Source organism: Sciurus vulgaris (genome assembly GCF_902686455.1).
Source record: "Sciurus vulgaris genome assembly, chromosome: 1".
In the NCBI taxonomy this organism is placed as follows: Eukaryota; Metazoa; Chordata; class Mammalia; order Rodentia; family Sciuridae; genus Sciurus; species Sciurus vulgaris.
In genome coordinates, this window is record NC_136461.1 from 125,259,109 (window position 1) to 125,280,159 (window position 21,051).

The 21,051-nt window shown below is 38.8% G+C and overlaps 1 protein-coding gene across 1 annotated transcript in view; it reads right to left on the reverse strand.

Annotated features, from left to right (window-relative positions):
* Positions 1–21,051, reverse strand: part of PRKDC (protein kinase, DNA-activated, catalytic subunit) — a 194,152-nt gene that overhangs the window by 126,683 nt on the left and 46,418 nt on the right. The window contains 3 exon segments of the mRNA XM_079137132.1: positions 1,268–1,367; positions 3,057–3,151; positions 7,867–8,093. Coding sequence (XP_078993258.1) covers positions 1,268–1,367; positions 3,057–3,151; positions 7,867–8,093 — 422 coding nt within the window.

Genomic DNA, 21,051 nt, shown 5'->3' on the forward strand with positions numbered 1-21,051 from the left:
GTATTTTATTTAGAGACAGGGTCTCAAGGAGTTGCTTAATGCCTTTCTTTTGCTGAGGCTGGCTTTGAACTCGAGATCCTCCTGCCTCAGCCTCCTGTACCACTGGGATTGCAGGCATGAGCCATTGTGCCCAGCTTCAAGTTTCCTTTTCAATATGCCTTAAATCAAATAAGGGTTTCAAATCTAAAGTAGTACTCCTACACATGTGGACAGTATCACCTGTGAACTAGTTAAGAATACAAGTTCTCTGACACTACCCCAGAAATGACACAGAAATCCTGATGGTGGGGCCAGGCCAGCAATCTGTTTTAATTAGACCCATGGCTAAAGTTTGAAAAACAACTGTTGGGATACAGGTGTAATTCAGTGATACAGTGGTTGCCTAGCATGAATGAAGCCCTGGGTTCAGTACTGCAAAGAGTGGAGGCGGGTCTCGGGGAGAGGGAGGCAACTATGTACAGAGATTTTTTTAAGTTAAGAATCTGGAAGAATTCATTTTAAAATGGAGAAAAGATTAATTTTTGATCTACATGCTTCCTCAGTCCCATCTGACAATTAGGCACAGGATGGAAATGAGACCAATGACAGAAAACCCAACACTTAGCTTGGGCTTTGAACATCTCCCTATCATTCTGTGTCTGTCAAATTTCTACTATTCAACATTCAGTTCTTAAACTTCAAAATTTACTGCATAATAATTCATGCATACACTAGTTAAATAATTTCACATGACACTTGTATTCAAAAATAATACAGGGGCTGGGGTCGTGGCTCAGTGGTAAAGTGCTTGCCTAGCATGTGTGAGGCACTGGGTTCAATTCTCAGCACTGCATATAAATAAATGAAGAGAATAAATGTCCATCAACAACTCAAAAAAAAATTTTTTTTAAATTAGTACAGGTAGGGGTTGGGGTGTAGCAAAAATACTTGCCTCACATGAGCAAGACTCAGGATTCAATCCCCAGCACCACAAAAGATAATAATAATAACATAAATATCAGTAGAGGTAAATGTCTCAGTTTCAAAATTAATCTTCAACTTCTATTATCCCAACCAAGATCAAATAACATACACCTTAAATCAAATGTTTTCAAAATAAAGCTTTTTAACTTCTTTGGAAAACTGACTCTATATGCTTCCATACATTTCTTTTCAGAAAACTAATTCTTTATACTTGCAAACATCTGTCCCCAATAATCCTTTAGTAGCTGAAAATTGGTTTTATGGTGGTGGGGGCGGGGGCAGAAAAGGAAACAGTATTACCTACCTTGGCAGACGTCGTTTTTTTGCCTTGTTTAAAGAAATGTGCTTCTTTTCAATGATGCGCCTTAGGTGATCAATGGCATCACAGCACTGTTGAACTGTACCTGTTCTCCAGTAATGAAAGAGATTCCAAAGAAAATATATAGCTGATTATCATTAATAAGGTAATGTAAATGTATAGGCCTAATTTTATGATTAAAAAGATAATCTTATTGTACATTTAATATTGATTCATCCTTCAGAATAAAAATTTCAATAAATGGTTTAGATTGCATATCCAAAGGCAAACTCAGATTTAAAACTGTGATAGTATGGCATAAGCATGCACACACATACACAGAATATTATCACAACTACAGTATGCCAACTACAAACTGCACCACCAGCTGTTGGCAGCCAAAGCACAACTTTACACAATAAACTGAGACAAAAGAGACCTAGTAGACATTACAAAACCCCATGCTAGACCAGAGCCTGCACACCTCAATTCAAAGCTATTCTTCAAGGGGTGTAAGTTCCTTGCCCTCTCCTTCTTGTGTAGGATGATTCATGTTATAGTTTAGTAACTAAGATGGCAAATCACTCAAAGAGATCAATAATTATTTAGGGAAGGAAAAAGAGTACAAGATAATCCCTATAACCAAGATTTTCTTTATGTTCCCTTTTTGTGTGTGTGTGTGTGTGTGTGTGTGTGTGTGTGTGTGTGTGTGTGGCACAAGGCAGCAGTGACTAGAAAACGTCTCATTTCCTAAGAAAATGCATCTACATGGGTAATCAATATAAAAATAAATTTAAGCTAAGGTGAGGACTAAATTTTTAGCATTTTTGCCTATAGTAGGCTTTGAACATAAAAGATATAAAGTTTAACTTTTTTAAGAAGTAAACAAAAACCAAGATATGAACAAGTAAAAGAGAAGTCCTGTCACCTCACAGCTAGGTGAACTAAAGATCCATGAACATTCTGCATCTTGACTAAATATCATCAAGTGTTGGGACCAACTAAATTTTTTAAATTTATTTTTCTTGGTAGCAGGGATTAAACCCAAAGGTACTTAAGCACTGGTCAAATCCCCAGTCCTTTTTCAAATTTTCCCTTTGAGATACGGTCTCACTCTTAGGGCCTCACTAAATTACTGATGCTGGCCTTCAACTTGCAATCCTCCTCCCAAGCCACTAGGATAATAGGAGTATGCCACCACACCCAACCCAACTGAGATTTCCAAGACGTCTTCTAGCTTAAAAATTCTGGGACATTCCTAATATCATCTAGACAGAATTTAATTATAAAGACTATCATTTATTACTCTTTAGCAACACCAGCCTAGCCCATCTCTGACATAGTAACTTTCTCATATTCCTTAATCATGGCTGAAACAGTTTTACCACAATCTTATAATGAGACCTACTTTCTAAGTTATCATTAGAGAGTTTAGAGACATTAGCCACTTCTTAGTGGTTACTGCATCCAGTTCTCTTCAGCTCTGAGTGTCTGTATATTTCCATGTTCATGTCATTAATCACTGAATGGCTGCACTGCTCTGGGCAGGATCTCCTACCAACCCAAGGGTTATTCAACAGCAATCAGGGAATCTTAGATGAGAACCTGAAAAAACCTACAAACTGGATTTGAGGTACAGAAGGGGCATATTTCCCCTTCACATTTATCAAATTTATTTATGGAAGATATGAAAAAGAAAACATTCCTTATAAGAAAATCAACTGAGCCTTAGCTACTGGGTAGAAAATCTTTTAAGAAGACCTTAAGGCAAACAGAACACTCAGATGACACATACCTAAAGATTTCTCATCTGCATGTGCCAACGCCAGACTTTCCATATAAATCACCAAAGCTTCAAACACAAATTGTTCTACCAAGGACTCTTCTTCCCTGCAAAATAAAGAATATTAAGCCTTACTAAGAAAATAAAAAAGCACAGAGGACAAAAAAAAAAAAAAAAAAAAAAAAAATTTAAAGTAATGCTATTAAAGAATGCAAACATTCAATAAATTTGGATTTTTTTTTCCAAAAAAAGTTTAAATGTTTTAAAACATAAGACAACCTAAAGTGTTTCTCAAAGAATACTACTTCCTCAAGAGCAGACTAAAGCCTGATGCTCTTCCTGGCACATAACCTTAGAACCAGTGTTCCAATCACATTTTACAAAGCTCATTAAAACTCAATGTAGGGCTGGGAATATAGCTCAGTTGGTAGAGTGCTTGCCTCACAAACACAAGGCCCTGGGTTCAATCCCTAGCACCACAACAAAGAAAAAAAAAAAAAAAAAAAAACTCAATGTAAGGAAAAAGAAGATCTGATTATATCCATGTTCTTTTAAAATAAAAAAAAATTTAAAAGCTCTCAAACTACCTGAAGTCAACATCTAAGCAAAATAAGTCAAACTCAGAAGGTTACAGGTCGTATATTTTCTCTTATATGCAGAAGCTAGAGAGGAAAAAGGAAAACAAAGGTGGGGAATAGATCTCCTTAAAATCAAAGGGAGATCAATAGAGGAAAGGGACCAAAGGGTAGTAGGTGGAGAGGGAGGGGGCAAGTGCTGGGGAGTAATGTTGGCCAAATTATATTGTTACACTGTGTGCATGTAACAATAAATCCCATCAGTATGTACAAATATAATTTACAAATTAAAAAATGTGGAAAGTAAAATAAAATAGAAGTTTGGTAAAATTCAAGAAAAATAAAAAGAACTGAGATTGAAGTTCAGTGGTAAAATGCCCCTGATATTCAATCCCCAGCATCACCCCTGACAAAAAGGTATGCATTTAAGATCATAGAATGTAATATTTTTTTCTACTTTCACTATCCAGCTACTGAGTGTCAATGGAATAAAGTTATTTTTAATTATGGGAAAAATGTTAAGTCAACATCAATAGTAAGCTCTATGCCTTTCACAAGTATATCTGGTATGTGCAAGTAATTAATTCAATCAACATCTGTGCACCATCTAACTTATACAGTCACACATAACTGACCATATATACAACAGTAGTCCTAGAAGATTACAATGACTAATGACACCATAGCTATCTTAGTATGTGGAAGTATACTCTACAATGTTCACAAAAATGACAAAATCATTTAAGGGCACATTTCTCAGAATGCATCCCTGTCATTAACCGATGTGTGACTGCATAGATAGTAAATTTGTTGTTCTAAGCACCAAGGGCTGGAGAGGTCAGATCTCATATGGGAAAATGTGTTCCTTAAAGACACAGGATAATAAAAGATTAAATACAACACAATAACTCTCATAGGACTTCACAGAAGATTAAGAGTTGGAAGTTCTAGTAAAGCCTTCAGCCTCAGTCATTGCATTACCCCATGGGATGGATGCGTTTGTGCAATAAGAAAAGCAGAGCAAGGCATGGAGGAGGGGATGGGGCTTAGAAAGAGAAATGGAAACTGGTAATCAGACTTGCACAAGTGTAATAGTTTAAAAAAGAAATTTATTCCCAAGGGAGACAAGGACTCTCAGAGTTACACAAGTCCTCCACATCCCCCAACATTTCAAATTGTTCAATGAAGGATGCGGCCAAAAAAACAGAATCAGTATGGGTAAGAACACAGAGGCAAGCAGGAAAACACAGGGTCAACCAGCAAAAGGTTCACTCGGAGGAATGACTTGTCAAAGAACTACAAAAGTCACTGGGGTTAAAAGAAAAGGTTTTGGAAGGTCAAGGTAAAGTATTAATAGTTTCTATATTAGGCACAAGGAAAGCAGTTGATATGTATAAGAAATTATATGACCAAATAAGATTAAGCTGCCCTCTAAAGGAGCATGAAATACAGTTCATTAGCATGCAAAAAGGAAATATTAGTGCTTCAATTTATAGTATCCAACATGCAAGATCTCAAAATATTCTCTCTCATGCACTCTTTCCCAAATTAGCCACTTGAAATGTGGTCCAACAAATTAACATGAAAGACAATGACCACAGGAGAAGGAAATAGAAGCCCAAACACAGGAAAGAAGTTAAGAAATGACCAAAAGATGGGGCTGGGGTTGTGGCTCAGTGGTAGAGAATCACCTAGCATGTGAGAGGCACTGGGTTTAATCCTCAGCACCACATAAAAATAAATAAATAAAATAAAGGTGTTGTATCCATTTATAACTGAAAAAAATATATATTAAAAAAATATATTAAAAAATTATAAATTATAAAAAATATATTAAAAAAAATATATTAAAAGAAATGACCAACAGGTTCTTCACCCAGAGTTAATAACACATAACACAAAGCAGGGACTGTAGAAGAGACAAGCTGATAGCTATCTCTCATAGGACATGGCTGAATGGATCCTTCCATGTGGACAGAATGCCCAGGCAAGTCCAAGTTTTTCTCTGAGACTGGTTTATCATGACCATGTTCTGAAGTTCTGTCTGTGTTCTGCCTAGATCAGCTGACAGTGCTCATTCATCCACAAGAGTATTTAACTTTGACTTACTTCCGACAGACAAGGCAGGCATTCTGTTCTGAGAGAAGGAACTAAGGGACAGCCCACACCCTTGGATGATACTTCCCCCAGACATCAGATGCCAGTCTACTTCCTGGCCATCTCTGAAGAGCCTTGACTTCCAGGACTAACTATGAATCCTGCAGATTTAACATGATCTTATGATCTATTAGGGAGGAGAAAGCCAGTCTCCATTCAACTTAGTCTCCCAGAACCCTTCAAGAGTGAAATGACTCTGGGGCCGGTGGCACATGCCTGTAACTCCAGTGGTTCAGGAGGCTGAGGCAGGAAGATCACAAGTTCAAAGCCAGTCTCTTTAACTTAGTGAGACCCTGTCTCAAAATAAAAACAAGAAAAAGGACTGGGGATGTGGCTCAGTGGTTAAGTGCCCCTAAGTTCAATTCCCAGCACAAAAAAAAAAGTGAAAAGACTGCCTTTGTCTCACATAACTGTGCTTGCACTCGCCATCCACTTTCCAAAACACAAGAATATTTTGTTTGGGGATATGAGATAAATATAAAACTATGAAGAAAAGCAGGAAGGAAAGAAAAGCAGGAAGCAAGTAATGTAAGTCAGGAGAATGATGGCCTCTGGAAGGGCAAGGGAAGTTTGCTAGAATACTGGTAATACCTTATGTCTCAATTTAGGGGGTATGTGACAACTTGTTTTACTATTATTCTATAAACTTTACACACTCTTTCTTTACATACTCTTCTGTGCAAATAGTTTCCACAATTTAAAAAGGTAAAAAAGAGCTAGGTGAGGTGGTACACTCCTATAATCCCAGCAACCTGGGAGGCTGAGGCAGGAGGATTACAAGTTCAAAACCAGCCTCAGCAACGTAGCAAGATCCTGTCTCAAAATAAAAAATAAAAAGCTGGGGAAGTGGCTCAGTAATTGAGCACCCCAGGGTTAAATCCCCAGTACAAAAGAAACAAGGGTAAAAAGTTAACATATGGCTTTAAGTAGCCAATTTCCATAAACACATATACAGATTCCCATCCATCTGATATTTATCACTGATTTCCTCCTCTCTATGCCAGCTGATACTTTCTGAGAAAAGTTACTCTGATCAAACAAGTTCAGAGTCTCAAGATAAGATTAATAATTATGAACCACTATGTAGCATCACTAATTTCAGTTGTAAGCTTTATATTTATTGCTGTGATTAATTAATCACTATCTCTTTCTCTGACATGTAACCCTCATGAAGGGCTATATCCTTATACCTTGGCATCTGATACCATACCTGGTACATATTATTATTATTCTTTTCTTTTATTGAGGTGAGGATCTCATTATGTTGCGTAGGCTAGACTCAAAGTCCTGAAATCAAGTGATTTTTCTATCTTGGCCTCCTGAGTATCTGGGACTATAGATGCACACTGGTTTAAAACATTCTTAACAAGTAATTAATATTCTTAATAAGTGACTGGTTCATAATATTGTTAATAAATGATGGAATGAATGAACAACCACTACTACCACCTTAGGTCAGTAACTATCTTTTTCTTGGACTTCTGTAAAAGCCTCTTCACTGGTGTCATACTTAGACCCAACAGATAATTTTAAGAGGAAATCTAACTGCACTGCTCCCAGCTGCCACAACTTCACAGACTTGGTGAAACAAGAGGTAACTGGTACTTGCAACACAGCAGCCAAAGTCCTGCTTGCCAGCCTCACTATACTGTCTCCCAAATCTCAAATAACACAGTCTGGGAGTATCAAATGTCTTCATTAACTCAGACGCCATCCTGTTTCTTACCTCTACACACTTTGATCTGAAACATCCTGGCTTGTTCTCATTCATCCTTTACATCCTACCTATGACAACCCTTGCCTACCTACTCAGACTGGATTAGATATACCCACAGTGGGATCCAAAACTGCGGCAGTATTATCCTTGTACATATTTCTCAATAGTTTCTAAGCAACTTGAGTACAAACCAAATTTTAATTCATTTTTTAAACCTTATAACATAAGCATCACATCCAGCACATAATTACATAATTACTTACTAATAATTATATAGAAATACACAGAGTTAAACATCAAGTCACTTTTTAAAAGTACCATACAAGTTTCAAGGGCAAATTTTACATTCTTCCTTGTCACATGGCTCACATACCTGAATTCCCTATAGATGTTATTAAAAGCCAATGATGCACCTAATCTCTTGAAAGCACTGGGATGAAGCGCAAAGCTGTACAGTCGCTTAAAAAGCGACTTGGTATTTACTGGACTCTTTTCTTGCTGCTGTGGTGTTGTTTGCTTAATGGACCATTTGAGGAATTCTCGAATACACTGACCACAAAAATCTCGTAAAGTACTGTCAACGGGGTCCACAATTCCATCCTGAAACAAAACAAAGACACCTTTACTTTATTAATTTTATATGAATATAAAATGGCAACTAAATACCCTTAGTCTGCCTCTGAGCATTACTAGAGTATGTTATGAAAATTATTTATAGCACTAGATAAGAAAAAAGAAACTCAAGAAAAACAATCTGGTTGCCTAGAGTCTAAATTCAAATGACAACTTCCTTTAAGCATAAGGAAAACACTCTCTTTTAGTGTCATAATAAATTGAAAATTCTGAGATCCAAGATGGTGGACTAAAGGGAGGCTGTGTTCCTTGTTGCTCCATAACTCAGGTTTCAAGCAGAGGCAGTGAGGCAGTTTTTGCTGCTTATCGATCCCCTGCTATTTACCCCATTTGTCTACAGTGATCACCTGCAGTCTGTCTGCATAAGGACTGCTTTTTGAGTGCAGATTGCTCACTGACTGGCACCTATCATGCATCATTTGCCTGCCTCTTGTCTGTCCATCACCTGCCTTTCACGTACCCATCAATCACCATCCAAGGTTCACCTGCCAATTGTCCGACAGCAGCCAGGAGACTGACTACAGATCACCAGTGGAGCTGCCTGCTGTTCCCTGGAAGCCACTGTCATAGTACTGTAGGTTTAGTTACATATGGCTGCTGCCATTTTGAGACAATAGCCAGGACCTGGAGGACCCCTGGCTGGACTGACCAAACCCCATCTCCAGGACCCCTCAGCCCAAACGACCACTCCCTGCCTCCGGGACCCGCAGACTGACATGACTGCTCCTGCTACCAGGACCCCCGGACTGACTGCACACCGCCTCCAGGATCCCTCGAACACACCGACAACACCCCACCTCCAGGACTTCCAGCCGACCATGCCCACACCCAGAGCTGCAGCTCCCCATTTGCCAACACATTTGGAAGCCAGAGCGGCCATCTTGGATAATCCTAGAAGCTGTAGCTCCCATTTTTAGGCAGGACAAATCTCATCCTGAGATGCCTGCTGGAGACTGGAAGCTCATTGTCAGTACCTTTCATACATCAGGCTGCTGAAGACTGGGAGGTTTGAATTCTATATGAATGTTATAGTGGAGATTTGTTTTTTCTTTTTTTCTTCTTTTTGAAAAATTTTAAGTTATTATTTCTTTACTTTTTTCACTCTTTTCCTTTTGTTTACCTGTTTCCTCAGAGTCTCTTTCTCCCTTTTCTCATGCTAACAACTAACTTCTTTTGATTACACTTTCACTCTTTCTATGACCTACAACTTCAATATACTCTTTTCTTAGTCCATTAACAGCTACCCTACACACCGCCATCCTCTTTGTTCTCCACTAGAAACCGCAGACCTTATTGTAAATCTATTTGTTGTATTACAGATAATTGAACTCATTCTGTTTATTTTCAAAATATTGTTAACATCTTCATAGGGGCTACTTGGTTTCAGGTTGCATATTGTCTGTACTGGGCACTGCTAATATTGATCTCCCCCTTAAAGAAAAGGTTTTGGAACCTATAGAGTCACCATAAGTCTATAGGGGGGAAACTGCAAAACCACAGATCTGCACTGCTAGAGGGGAAGATACATGAACAACATGAAAAAACAAGGGAACAAAATGATTCAAACAAATTTGGATTCTATATTAATATAATCCAGTGACAGTATGTTAGAAGAAATGTCAGAAAAGGAGTTCAGAATATACATAATTAAAATGATTCATGAAGGAAAGAATGATGTAAGAGAGCAAATGCAGGCAATGAATGATCACTCCAATAAGCAGTTGAAAGAGCAATTACGGGAAGCAAAAGATCATTTCAACAAAGAGATAAGAGATTCTCAAGAAAAACCAAACGGAAATCCTTGAAATACAGGAAACAATAAACCAAACAAAAAACTCGATGGAAAGCATCACCAACAGAATAGATCACTTGGAAGACAGAACCTCAGATATTGAAGACAAAATATTTAACCTTGAAAATAAAGTTGCCCACACAGAGAAGATGGTAAGAAATCATGAACAGAATCTCCAAGAACTATGGGACATCATGAAAAGACCAAATTTAAGAATTATTGGGATTGAGAAAGGCACAGAGATACAAACCAAAGGAATGAACAACCTATTCAATGAAATAATATCAGAAAATTTCCCAAACCTGAAGAATGAAATGGAAAATCAAATACAGAGGCTTACAAAACACTAAATGCACAAAATCACAACAGATTCACACCAAGGCACATTATAATGAAAATGTCTAACATACAAAATAATAAGATTTTGAAGACTGCGAGAGAAAAGCAGCAGATTACAATATGGGGGAAACCAATACGGATATCAGCAGTTTCTCAGCCAGACTCTAAAAGATAGAAGGGCCTGGAACAACATATTTCAAGTTCTGAAACAAGGTTGCCAACCAAGAATCCTATACCCAGCAAAACTAACCTATAGATTTGAAGATGAAATAAAATCCTTCCATGATAAACAAAAGTTAAAAGAATTTACAAATAGAAAGCGTACAATACAGAATATTCTCAACAAAATATTCCATGAGGAGGAAATGAAAAACAACAATGTAGGTCAGCAAAGGGAGGAAAAACCAATCAAAGGAGAAACCAAGTCAGGTTAAAAACCAATAATAAGCCCAAATGACTTGGAATACAAATCATGTCCCTGAATGTTAATGGCCTAAACTCATCAATCAGAAGACGCAGACTGGCAGATTGGATTAAAAAGAAAGACCCAACAAAATGCTGCCTTCAAGAGACTCATCTAATAGATAAGGACATCCACAGACTAAAGGTAAAAGGATGGGGAAAAAACCTACCATGCACACAGACTCACTAAGAAAGCAGGGGTTTCCATCCTTATTTCCTTAAAGTGGACTTTAAGCCAAAGTTAGTCAGAAGGTACAAAGAAGGACATTTCATACTGCTTAAGAGAACCATAAATCAGGAAGACATAATAATCATAAATATTTATGCCCCAAAATGGTGCATCCATGTACATCAAACAAATTCTTCTCAATGCCAGGAATCAAATAGACCACAACACAATAATTGTGAGTGACCTTAACGCACCGCTGTCACCACTGGATAGATCTTCCAAACAAAAAATAAAAAAAGAAATCATAGAACTCAACAACACAATCAATAACTTAGACTTAACAGACATGTATAGAATATTCCATCCATTAGCAAGCAAATACACTTTCTTCTCAGCAGCACATGGATCCTTCTCTAAAATAGACCATATGTTATGCCACAAAGCAGTCCTTTGTAAATGTAAAAACAAAAAAACCAGATACTACCCTGTGTTCTATCAGATCATAATGGAATGAAATTAGAAATCAATGACAAAATAAAAAACAAATTACTCCAACACCTGGAGACTAAATAATCTGCTATTGAATGAAGCATGGACAACAGAAAACATCAGAGAGGATTTTTTAAAAAATTCTTAGAGGTAAATGGGAACAATGACACAACCTATCAAAATCTCCAGGACACTATGAAAGCAGTACTAAGAGGAAAATTCATTGCATGGAGCACATTCAAGAAAAGAATAAAAAGTCAACAAATAAATGACCTAACATTACAGCTCAAAGCCCTAGAAAAAGAACAGAACCCAACCAAAAGTAGTAGAAGACAGTAAATAATTAAAATCAGAGCTGAAATCAGTGAAATTGAAACAAAAGAAACAATTCAAAAAATTGACAAAACAAAAAGTTGGTTCTTTGAAAAAGTACACAAAATAGACAAACCCTTAGCCACACTAACAAAGAGGAGAGAGAAAACTCAAATTACTAAAATTCATGATGAAAAAGGAAATATCACGACAGACACAACTGAAATACATAACATAATGAGAAGCTACTTTGAAAATCTATATACTCCAACAAAGTAGAAAATATAGAAGACACTGACAAATTTCTAGAGACATATGATCCTCCCAAACTGAATCAGGAATATGTACACAATCTAAACAGATCAATTTCAAGCACCGAAATAGAAGAAGTCATCAAAAGCCTACCAACCAAGGAAAGACCAGGATCAGATGGGTTCTCAGTCGAGTTCTACAAAACCTTTAAAGAAGAGCTCATTCCAATACTTCTCAAAGTATTCCATAAAATAGAAGAGGAGGGAACCCTCCCAAACTCATTCTATGAAGCCAATATTACCCCGATACCTAAACCAGACAGAGACTCATCAAGGAAAGAAAACTTCAGACCAATATCCTTAATGAACATTGACGCAAAAATTCTCAACAAAATTTTAGCAAATCGCATACAAAAACATATTAAAAATATGGTGCAACATGATCAAGTGGGTTTCATCCCAGGGGTGCAAGGTTGGTTCAACATCCAGAAATCAAAAAATGTCATTCACCATATCAACAGACTTAAAGAATCACATGATTATTTTGATAGATGCAGAAAAAGCATTTGATAAAATATAGCACCTCTTCATGCTCAAAACACTAGAAAAAATAGGGATAATGGGAACATTCTTTAACATTGTAAAGGCCATCTATGCTAAGCCCATGGCCAATATCATTCTAAATGGTGAAAAACTGAAAGCATTCCCGCTAAAAACTGGAACAAGGCAGGGATGCCCTCTTTCACCACTTCTATTCAATATCGTCCTTGAAACTCTAGCCAGAGCAATTAGACAGACCAAAGAAATTAAAGGGATACGAACAGGAAAAGAAGAACTCAAACTATCCCTATTTGCTGATGATATGATTATATACTTAGAGGAACCAGGAAACTCCACTAGACAACTTTTAGAACTCATAAGTGAATTCAGTAAAGTAGTGGGATATAAGATCAATGCACATAAATCTAATGCATTTTTTACATTAATGATGAATCTTTGGAAAGAATAATTAGGAAAACTACCTCATTCACAATAGCCTTGAAAAAAATAAAATACTTGGGAATCAATCTCACAAAAGAGGTGGAAGACCTCTACAATGAAAACTACAGAACACTAAAGAAAGAAATTAAAGAAAACCTTAGAAGATGGAAAGATCTCCCATGTTCTTGGATAGGCAGAATTAATATTGTCAAAATGGCCATACTACCAAAAGTGCTATACAGATTCAATGCAATTCCAATTAAAATCCCAATGACGTACCTTACAGAAATAGAGCAAGCAATTATGAAATTCATCTGGAAGAATAGGAAACCCAGAATAGCTAAAGCAATCCTTAGCACAAAGAGTGAAGCAGGGGGTATCGCAATACCAGATCTTCAACTATACTACAAAGCAATAGTAACAAAAACGGCATGGTATTGGTACCAAAATAGAAAGGTAGATCAATGGTACAGAATAGAGGACATGGAGAGAAACGCAAATAAATACAATTTTCTCATACTAGACAAAGGTGCCAAAAATATGCAATGGAGAAAATATAGCCTCTTCAACAAATGGTGCTGGGAAAACTGGAAATCCATATGCAACAGAATGAAACTAAACCCATATCGCTCACAATGCACAAAAATAAACTCAAAATGGATCAAGGACCTCAGAATCAGACCAGAGACCCTGCATCTTATAGAAGAAAAAGTAGATCCAGATCTTCAACATGTCGGCTTAGGACCAGACTTCCTCAACACACTCCCATAGCACAAGAAATAAAAGCAAGAATCAATAACTGGGTTAGATTCAAACTAAAAAGCTTTCTCTCAGCAAAGGAAACTATCAGCAATGCGAAGAAAGAGCCTACAGAGTGGGAGAAAATCTTTGCCAATCATACTTCAGATAGAGCACTAATCTCCAGAATCTATAAAGAACTCAAAAAACTCTACACCAAGAATGCAAATAATCCAGTCGACAAATGGGCTAAGGAAATGAACAGACACTTCACAGAAGAAGATGTACAAGCAATCAACAAACATATAGAAAAATGTTCAACATCTCTAGTAATAAGAGAAATGCAAATCAAAACCACCCTAAGAGTCCATCTCACCCCAATTAGAATGGCGATTATGAAGAACACAAGCAACAATAGGTGTTGGAGAGGATGTGGGGAAAAAGGTACACTCATACATTGCTGGTGGGACTGCAAATTAGTGCAGCCACTCTGGAAAGCAGTATGGAGATTCCTCAGAAAGCTTGGAATGGACCCTCCATTTGACCCAGCTATCCCACTCCTTGGCCTATACCCAAAGGACTTAAAATCAGCATACTACAGAGATACAGCCACATCAATGTTCATAGCTGCTCAATTCACTATAGACAGATTGTGGAACCAACCTAGATGCCCTTCAGTTGATGAATGGATAAAGAAACTGTGGCATATAGAGGTTTTCAAGATGGCGGCCTAGAGGGTGGCTGCATTTCGTGTTGCTCCAGGACTCAGGATTCAAGAGAGGAGATATTGGGACGCTTGGGACCAACTCAAAGTAGCCGGGTGACTCTCACCCCCTGGGGGGGCATCCCGGATGGGACGGGGGTCCCGGAACGCAGGAAACTTTGTGAAGTAGAACTGCCGGCGAGACGCCCCTCCCCCCGCTGGAGCAGTGAACTTGGATAGGTGGGAGCGCGGTAGAGGAGGCCGCTCGGCACAGCGCTGGGACTCGGAGCAGCCACTGGGGCTCCGGCGGCTGCCCGGGGGAGGAGTGGCGGGGAGAACTGTGTGGACTCAGGACACCGGGGGCTGCCCTGAGGAGGAGGAGAGGAGCGTGGCCACTTGGATTCGGAGAGACTGCACCAGAGCTGCAGGCGGTTGCCAGAGGAGAAGCTGCGCGGCGAGCTGTTTGGAATCAGAACGACGCTTCTGAACATCGGGGCCTGCCCTGAGGACGAGGAGGAAGAGGAGCGGCCGCTTGGATTTGGGTGACTACACGGGAGCTACAGGTGGTTGCCAGAGAAGGGGCTGCGTGGCGAGCTGTTTGGACTCTGACCACTTCTGAACCCTGGGGCCTGCCCGGAGGAGTAGGAGAAGGAGGAGAAGGAGCGCGGCGGGTCCTTTGGACTCCCACTGACTGCATTAGCGCTCCAGGCGGCTGCTCAGAGGAGAAGGCGAGTGGTGAGTTGTTTGGTCTTAAAGTGACAGCTCCTGAACACAGGGGGGCTGCCTGGAGGAGAAGCGTGGTGGGACGCTTGGTCTTGAGTGGCCGCACCAGAGCTCCGGGCGGTGCCCAGAGGACCCGTGCAGCGGGTCACGTGGATTCAGAGCCACTCAGAGGGACTGCTCCTGAACACCCCGGGGGGTTATCTGGAAAGGAGGAGGAACGGGGAGGGTCACTTCGACTCGGAGTGATTGATTGCCCCGGGCTACGGGTGGTTGGTGGGAGGAGGAGGCACGAAGTGAGTTTCTTGGACTCCTAGTGACCGCACGGGCATACTGGGCGGCTGTCTGGAGGAAGAGGCGGGTCTCTGGGACTCAGAGCGATTGTTCGGGGCCACAGGTGGCTGCTCAGAGGAGGGGCCACGCAGCCAGGCGATTAGGTGCAGAACAGGGTCCCAGGATCTAGGAGGCTTCTGGGTGGAAGAGCCGCACAGAGACAGGCTTAGGGCGGAGCGAAGGTTCCAGGCCTATGGGCAAATTCTCTGAGGAGGGGCAGCCTAAGGAGATTCATCTGCGAAGGGTGAGGCTCCCAGGCCCAGGAGGTAGGGCCGGGCCCCTGGAAACTTTGCAGAGGAAGGCAGCCCAGCCCAGGCAGTAGCTGTAAATTGAGGGGAACCTCTAGGAGGAAACTGACCAGCGAGACATCCCCACTGGGTGAGTCTTCCCTGCCTGGTGAGGTTTCCCCACAAGGACGGTAAAACCAGAGACACAGGCCCAAACAGGCCTTGCCTCAGCCCACAGCCTAGGTCCCCTTTGGATGACCATTGGTCAACAAGTGGAGGCACCTCTGCCCACTAGCAGGGAATATACCCCACCTGAAGGCCACCACTCCTAGAGAGGCAGCTTCCTTGTGGAGCACCGCATTATCAACTTCCTCCAAGACTTCAGCCTACTGAAGGCTAACAGGGGATATATATAGAAATCTTCAGGGACATTGTAAATCAACAGAGGAAATCTGCAATATCTCAGCGGTCCACTGATATCTGAACAATATGAGAAAACAAGGAAAGAAAATGCTGCAAACAAATCTAGATGTTACATCAATAAAACCCAATGACAGCATGGCAGAAGAAATGACAGGAAAGGAGTTCAGAATGTACATAATTAAAATGATCAGAGAAGCAAACGATGAGATGAAAGAGCAAATGCAAGCATTGAATGATCGCACCAATCGACAGTTAAAAGAGCAAATACAGGAAGCAAAAGATCATTTCAATAAAGAGTTAAGAGATATTGAAAAAAAACCAAACAGAAATCCTTGACATGAAGGAAACAATAAACCAAATTAAGAACTCCATAGAAAGCATATCCAATAGGATAGAACACCTGGAAGACAGAACCTCAGACATTGAAGACAAAATATTTAACCTTGAAAACAAAGTTGAACAAACAGAGAAGATGGTAAGAAATCATGAACAGAATCTACAAGAACTATGGGATATCATGAAAAGGCCAAATTTAAGAATTATTGGGATTGAGGAAGGCCTAGAGAAACAAGCCAAAGGAATGAACAACCTATTCAATGAAATAATATCAGAAAATTTCCCAAATCTGAAGAATGAAATGGAAAATCAAGTTCAAGAGGCTTACAGGACTCCAAATACACAAAATTACAACAGACCCACACCAAGACACATTATAATGAAAATACCTAACATACAAAATAAAGACAGAATTTTAAAGGCTGTGAGAGAAAAGAACCAAATTACATTCAGGGGGAAACCAATACGCATATCAGCAGATTTTTCAATCCAGACCCTAAAAGCTAGAAGGTCCTGGAACAACATTTTTCAAGCCCTGAAAGAAAATGGATGCCAACCAAGAATCTTATACCCAGCAAAACTTACCTTCAAATTTGACGATGAAATAAAATCCTTCCATGATAAACAAAAGCTAAAAGAATTTACAAAAAGAAAGCCAGCATTACAGAACATTCTCAACAAAATATTCCATGAGGAAGAGATGAAAAACAAAGAAGCAAATCAGCAAAGGGAGGAATTATCCTAAAGGAATTGTCAAATAAAGGAGGAAACAAGTTGTGTCAAACAAATAAATAAACAAAATTTTAAAAATGAACCAAATGACCGGGAAACCAAATCATTTCTCTATAATAACCCTGAATGTTAATGGCCTGAATTCATCAATCAAAAGACATAGACTGGCAGACTGGATTAAAAAGAAAGATCCAACAATATGTTGCCTGCAAGAGACTCACCTCATAGAAAAAGATACCCATAGATTAAAGATGAAAGGATGGGGAAAAACATACCATGCACATGGACTCAGCAAAAAAGCTGGAGTATCCATCCTCATTTCAGATAATGTGGACTTCAAGCCAAAGTTAGTCAGAAGGGATAAAGAAGGTCATTTCATACTGCTTAAGGGAAGCATAAATCAGCAAGATATAACAATCATAAACATCTATGCCCCAAACAGTGGCTCATCTATGTATGTCAACCAAATCCTTCTCAATTTCAGAAACCAAATAGACCACAACACAATAATACTAGGTGATTTTAACACGCCGCTCTCACCACTGGACAGATCTTCCAGACAAAAATTGAACAAAGAAACCATAGATCTCAACAACACAATCAATAATTTAGACTTAACGGACATTTATAGAATATTCCATCCAACCAAGAGTGAATACACTTTCTTCTCAGCAGCACATGGATCCTTCTCTAAAATAGACCATATATTATGCCACAAAGCTAATGTTAGCAAATACAAGAAGATAGAGACACTAGCATGTATTCTATCAGATCATAATGGATTGAAGTTAGAAATAAATGAAAGAGTAAAACACAGAAACTATTCCAACATCTGGAGATTAAACAATATGCTATTATATGATGAATGGATAACAGAAGATATTAGGAAGGAAATTAAAAAATTCTTAGAGGTAAATGAGAACTAAGAAACATCATATCAAAATCTCTGGGACACTATGAAAGCAGTACTTAGAGGGAAATTTATTTCATGGAGCGCATTTAATAAAAGAAGTAAAACTCAACAAATAAACGACCTAACACTACAGCTCAAAGCCCTAGAAAAAGAAGAACAGACCAGCACCAAAAGTAGTAGAAGACAGGAAATAGTTAAACTCAGAGCTGAAATCAATGAAATTGAAACAAAAGAAACAATACAAAAATTGACAAAATAAATAGTTGGTTCTTCGAAAAAATAAACAAAATTGATAAACCTTTAGCCACACTAACAAAGAGAAGACGAGAGAAAACCCAAATCACTAAAATTCGGAATGAACAAGGAAATATCACAACAGACAGGATGGAAATACAAAACATAATTAGAAGCTATTTTGAAAATCTATACTCCAACAAAATAGAAAATTTCGAAGACATCAACAGGTTTCTAGAGACATATGAATTGCCTAAACTGAATGAGGAGGACCTAAACAATTTAAATAGACCAATTTCAAGTACTGAAATAGAAGAAGTCATCAAAAGCCTACCAACAAAGAAAAGTCCGGGACCAGATGGGTTCTCAGCCGAGTTCTACAAAACTTTTAAGGAAGAGCTCATTCCAATACTTCTCAAAGTATTCCATAAAATAGAAGAGGAGGGAACCCTCCCAAACTCATTCTATGAAGCCAATATCACACTGATACCTAAACCAGACAGAGACTCATCAAGGAAAGAAAATTTCAGACCAATATCCTTAATGAACATCGACGCAAAAATTCTCAACAAAATTTTAGCAAATCGCATACAAAAACATATTAAAAGATAGTGCACCATGATCAAGTGGGTTTCATCCCAGGGATGCAAGGTTGGTTCAACATCAGGAAATCAATAAACATAATTCACCATATTAATAGACTTAAAGTCAAGAATCACATGATTATTTCAATAGATGCAGAAAAAGCATTTGATAAAATACAGCACCCCTTCATGCTCAAAACACTAGAAAAAATAGGGATAGTGGGAACATTCCTTAACATTGTAAAGGCCATTTATGCTATGCCCATGGCTAATATCATTCTAAATGGTGAAAAACTGAAAGCATTCCCCCTAAAAAGTGGAACAAGGCAGGGATGCCCTCTTTCACCACTTCTATTCAACATCGTTCTTGAGACTCTGGCCAGAGCAATTAGACAAACCAAAGAAATTAAAGGGATACGAATTGGAAAAGAAGAACTCAAACTATCCCTGTTCGCTGATGACATGATTATATATTTAGAGGAACCAGGAAATTCCACCAGAAAACTCTTAGAACTCATAAGTGATTTCAGTAAAGTAGCAGGTTACAAGATCAATGCCCATAAATCCAACGCATTTTTATACATAAGTGATGAATCTTCAGAAAGAGAATTAGGAAAACTACCCCATTCACAATAGCCTCGAAAAAAATAAAATACTTGGGAATCAATCTCACAAAAGAGGTGAAAGACCTCTACAATGAGAACTATACAACACTAAAGAAAGAAATTAAAGAACACCTTAGACGATGGAAAGATCTTCCATGTTCTTGGATAGGAAGAATTAATATTGTCAAAATGGCCATACTACCTAAAGTGCTATACAAATTCAATGCAATTCCAATTAAAATCCCAATGACGTACCTTACAGAAATAGAGCAAGCAATTATGAAATTCATCTGGAAGAATAAGAAACCAGAATAGCTAAAGCAATCCTTAGCAGGAAGAGTGAAACAGGGGGTATTGCAATACCAGATCTTCAACTCTACTACAAAGCAATAGTAACAAAAACGGCATGGTATTGGTACCAAAATAGAAAGGTAGATCAATGGTACAGAATAGAGGACACGGACACAAACCCAAATAAATACAATTTTCTCATACTAGACAAAGGGGCCAAAAATATGCAATGGAGAAAAGATAGCCTCTTCAACAAATGGTGCTGGGGAGAATTGGAAATCCATATGCAACAGAATGAAACTAAACCCATATCTCTCACCATGCACGAAACTAAACTCAAAATGGATTAAGGACCTCGGAATCAGACCAGAGACCCTGCAGATTATAGAAGAAAAAGTAGGTCCAAATCTTCACCTTGTTGGTCTAGGACCAGACTTCCTTAACAGGACTCCCATAGCACAGAAATAAAAGCTAGAATCAACCACTGGGATAGATTCAAACTAAAAAGCTTTCTCTCAGCAAAGGAAACTATCAGCAATGCGAAGAAAGAGCCTACAGAGTGGGAGAATATCTTTGCCAATCATACTTCAGATAGAGCACTAATCTCCAGAATCTATAAAGAACTCAAAAAACTCTACTCCAAGAATTCAAATAGTCCAGTCAACAAATGGGCTAAGGAAATGAATAGACACTTCACAGAAGAAGATCTACAAGCAATCAACAAACATATGGAAAAATGTTCAACATCTCTAGTAATAAGAGAAATGCAAATCAAAACCACCCTAAGATTCCATCTCACCCCAATTAGAATGGCGATTATCAAGAATACGAGCAACAACAGGTGTTGGCGAGGATGTGGGGAGAAAGGTACACTCATACACTGCTGGTGGGGCTGCAAATTAGTGCAGCCACTATGGAAAGCAGTGTGGAGATTCCTTAGAAAACTTGGAATGGAACCACCATTTGACCCAGCTATCCCACTCCTTGGCCTATACCCAAAGGACTTAAAATCTGCATACTACAGAAATACAGCCACATCAATGTTCATAGCTGCTCAATTCACAATAGCCAGACTGTGGAACCAACCTAGATGCCCTTCAATTGATGAGTGGATAAAGAAACTGTGGTATATATATACTATGGAATATTACTCAGCCATAAAGAATGATAAAATTATGACATTTGCAGGCAAATGGATGAAATTGGAGAATATCATGCTAAGTGAGATAAGCCAATCTCAAAAAGCCAAAGGACGAATGATATCGCTAATAAGTGGAGGATGACACATAAT